This window comes from Cyprinodon variegatus, unplaced genomic scaffold (genome assembly GCF_000732505.1).
Source record: "Cyprinodon variegatus isolate N-32 unplaced genomic scaffold, C_variegatus-1.0 Scaffold225, whole genome shotgun sequence".
Classification (NCBI taxonomy): Eukaryota; Metazoa; Chordata; class Actinopteri; order Cyprinodontiformes; family Cyprinodontidae; genus Cyprinodon; species Cyprinodon variegatus.
Genome location: NW_015150678.1, coordinates 767,421 through 770,950, shown reverse-complemented (window position 1 = coordinate 770,950; position 3,530 = coordinate 767,421). Strand labels below are relative to the sequence as shown.

General features: G+C 41.3%; 1 protein-coding gene across 1 annotated transcript in view; it reads left to right on the top strand.

Moving 5' to 3' along the window:
- vps54 (VPS54 GARP complex subunit) overlaps window positions 1-2,783 on the top strand; it is a 38,992-nt gene extending 36,209 nt beyond the window's left edge. The window contains 2 exon segments of the mRNA XM_015380938.1: window positions 9-58; window positions 2,022-2,783. Of these exon segments, the coding sequence (XP_015236424.1) occupies window positions 9-58; window positions 2,022-2,127 (156 nt within the window). The 3' untranslated portion in view covers window positions 2,128-2,783.
- Window positions 2,784-3,530: the final 747 nt, after the last annotated feature.

Sequence of the window (3,530 nt, the reverse complement as noted above, 5' to 3'; positions counted from 1 at the left end):
ACCTGAAGAGGCAGCTGGCTCGACTCGGGGTCAGTAATGATGGAGGACCGCAGCATGGGTAACAAACTCACCTTATTCCTATTAGTAATCTTTGTCCAAACAGGAAACACGCATAATGTAGAGCGAATGTAGAATTAACCAATCAGAGGCCTCCTTTATCTCCTCCCTGCTATGCTATCTGCAGCACTGTCTGCAGTCACCTATAATTTTGGGGAGGTGCACCAGAGTGTCTGCGGATGGGGTTATGTGCGTTAACTGCGACACACACGCAGTTCTGGGTTGATGGTTCTCTGTGGTGTTTGCCTTGGTCCAGGCAGATATTGGTGCTTAATGGCAAAGTGGACTGTTACCAAGTTGGGATTAGGTGTCGGATTTATTCCAAAAATAGTTTTATGATGACTTTGGTTAAAAAAGGAAGCCGTGTTCTGTTAGATCAGCAAACCCTGTCAGACCAGCGTACTCGTAGTCAAGTCACAGGCGCAAGATGTCAGATCTGCGATTACCCAGCTTTTTATTTCTGTCTGAAGGCTTCGTTAACATCAGCCATGACCTCAGTTCTCTACACCTGCCTCTTGATAAACTCTGTAAACGAAATTCGCCTCCAGACAGGAAGGAGAAATGCTTTAATAATAATATTAATATTAATAATTGAACTTTTTTGATCCCATAATGGAGAAATTTACCTCTGCATCTAACCCATCCCCTTGAGGAGCAGTGTGGGGTTAAGGTTCTTTGCTCAGAGACACAGAGTGGCAGTCAGTGTGAATGGGGCTCGAACTCACAACCTCAGGATTCAAAGCTCTAAGTCCTTACCACTAGGTCTTAGTCTAATTTTCTGATTTTCTTTTCTTTCTTCATAAAGATTGATGTAAAACTTTGATTTCTTCCAAAGTAATACCTGTAATTTATCTAAAATATTTCATTTCTTTACTGTAGTGTTTTAATTATAGACCATTATGAAAAACACAGACCTCCCTCTACTTGTTCTCACTCATAGTTTCTCTATTTCTGTTAAATCAAATTAGATGTAAATGTTTTGTATTTTCATGATGTGTTTGGTTTGTTTCTTTTCATAGTTTACATGTTTTTTTTTTGTTTTTTTTAAGAAAGTTCATAGGGGTTTCCTGATCTGATATAGATATCAGACATCAGCCAAAGGAGGAGTATCAGAATATCTAAAATCTCCAATATTAGAAAACTAGAAACACGTAGCTGCTGTCTACTTATGGTTAGAGTTTGTGTAACTCCTTGGAGAATAATAAACGGATCTGTTGTTTTCATGATGTTGAGTATTGCTCGTTCAGAAAGCCATTCAACAGTAATAAAACCATGAACATTTTCTGCAAAATCNATTCAACAGTAATAAAACCATGAACATTTTCTGCAAAATCAGTAGATTAATAAGTTTACTTTTCGTTCATCCAGAGTTCAAATAACTGCTCTTTTTTTTTTTTCATATCTTACATCAAGAAGTTCTGAAGTTGTTGCAGCAGCCAGAAATAATTTAACTAAAAGAAAGTGACTATACCTGGCTAAATTTTTACCATAAGTGGTGGAGGGGTATTTTATCATAAAAAGGATAAAAAAAGAGGGAAAGCCTGAAAAGATCAGATATAGTCTTAAGATAAAGATTTTCTTTGCCTTTGAAGGGATCGACTGGTTAGAAATTCCTCCCTGATGTATAAATATTTTGCATCATCCTGTCCAGCATCTTTATTTTATTGGCGAACTAGACGAGCGCTCTTAAACTAAACGGTACAGGCGTTTCGTGATTACCGCCTTAGCTACCCTTCTCACCTTTTTCACCTGTGACCCATTTTCATGTCTGAACTTTCCATGGTTTTGTTTGGACAAACTAGCCTGAGACCATCCAGCTGCGTTAGCAACAAGGGTCCCTGTCTGTCTGTCTGCTAGAAAACTGTTTACGTTGCCTCAGTGCAAAAACATTTCTAGCGTTCTCAGTAGCTCATTGGAAATAAATCCTGATTTCCTGGAATAATCTTGGTGTAAACTGTTCGCAGGCTTGTTGTTGTGGACGTGGCCTTCTACACCGAGAACATCCAGGCCCTGAAGAGCCTCGAAAGACTCGACCTAAACATGGCTGAGATCTGGGAGCAGAAGAGGTGATGGAGGATCGGAACCTCCAGATCAAACAATTCGCCGCACCCAGAACGGAGGGGCGACCTTGGCCGGGAGCGGGCGGGGGTGGACGGGGCCCCCTGCAGGGACCAAAAACACTATTGTAGGAGCGGAGAGGCAGCAGGCTGGAGCCTCCTGCAGACTATCACCACCTCATCCCACTGTGTGCAGTTCAACAGAAATACTAGTAAATTATTGGAGCGGGTTAATGGGAGGAAGGACGGACGGATGGTGGGCTAATTTATTTTTCTGACTTTTTTCTTAACTGGCTGTGACGGTAAAGGGGATTTTCTTACTTTTTATACTAACAAACAAGCAGCTTTGGGGGGAAAACCTGAAGAAGTTAAAACATCTCGACTGTGAAAGCATCAGAAACCTCAGCTTCGCCCCGTTTTTACCAAAGCAAAACAGTGTAGTGATGTTGGGATTCTGCTGCGTAACCAATCATTCAGCAGGGTTTTTAGCCGGCTGCTATTCAGGCTAAAATGATGGTAGAAATTTAAAGAAGGCAGAGTAATCAGTCACAGGTGAGGGCTAACTGTCACACCGACAAAAACGCTGTCTGCGACCGCTATTAGTGGCTTTTCACTGGAAAATTGTGAAACAGTTGATGGGGTCGGATTAAATCCCCACATTTTTATGGTTCGGTGTGTTTCGTTCAGTAGCGGGGCATTTCCCTGCCTCTGTACAATCAGTGAGAGGGAAACTAGAGGCGCTTCGCTCTCCCACAAAGACAAAAGCATCGAAATCCAGGGAGAGGAAGCTACTCGACATTTGACAGGGATGTGTGCTGCTGTGCGTTCGCTGCCAGTTTGAAATCGGTGAACTGGAAAACATCTGAGCACATCTGTCTCCTGTTTGACGCTGAAAGCATGAACGCTCATCACTGTTTGCTTCAGAAGTGCCTCTTTTACGAACGGCTGTTAGAGACCACGCATCAGAGCCGAGTGCCTACCATACCACTGTGTGTCTGCATGGGAGAGGGAACGCCTGAGTCCAGGAGCACGTATGAGAGTCCAAACCGCCGTGATTTTCAATCCTGCTGTGAATAAAATGGAATGATGGATGATTACATCTTTGGCTGCTTTGTCTTCTGTCAATCAGGTCGATTATTTGACATCTTATCTGATACTGTTTAAAAATATATATCACATCTATTCTTTGAAGAAGGAAACTTTATTTTCAGGTTCAAATATTTCTAATAAGTGCAAAAAACAAACTTAAAAGTTCCCTTAGCATTTTGTAATGTTTTCTCTGCATTATGCTGGTGAAGATTCTCAGTCATTCAGGTCATAGTCATTCCAAAAAAGTTAAATAAATAAAATCCGCTGTTTGAAAATGTTTCGCTTTCCATCCAGGAAGCTTTTTCAATTCAAAATGTCAGAAATAAT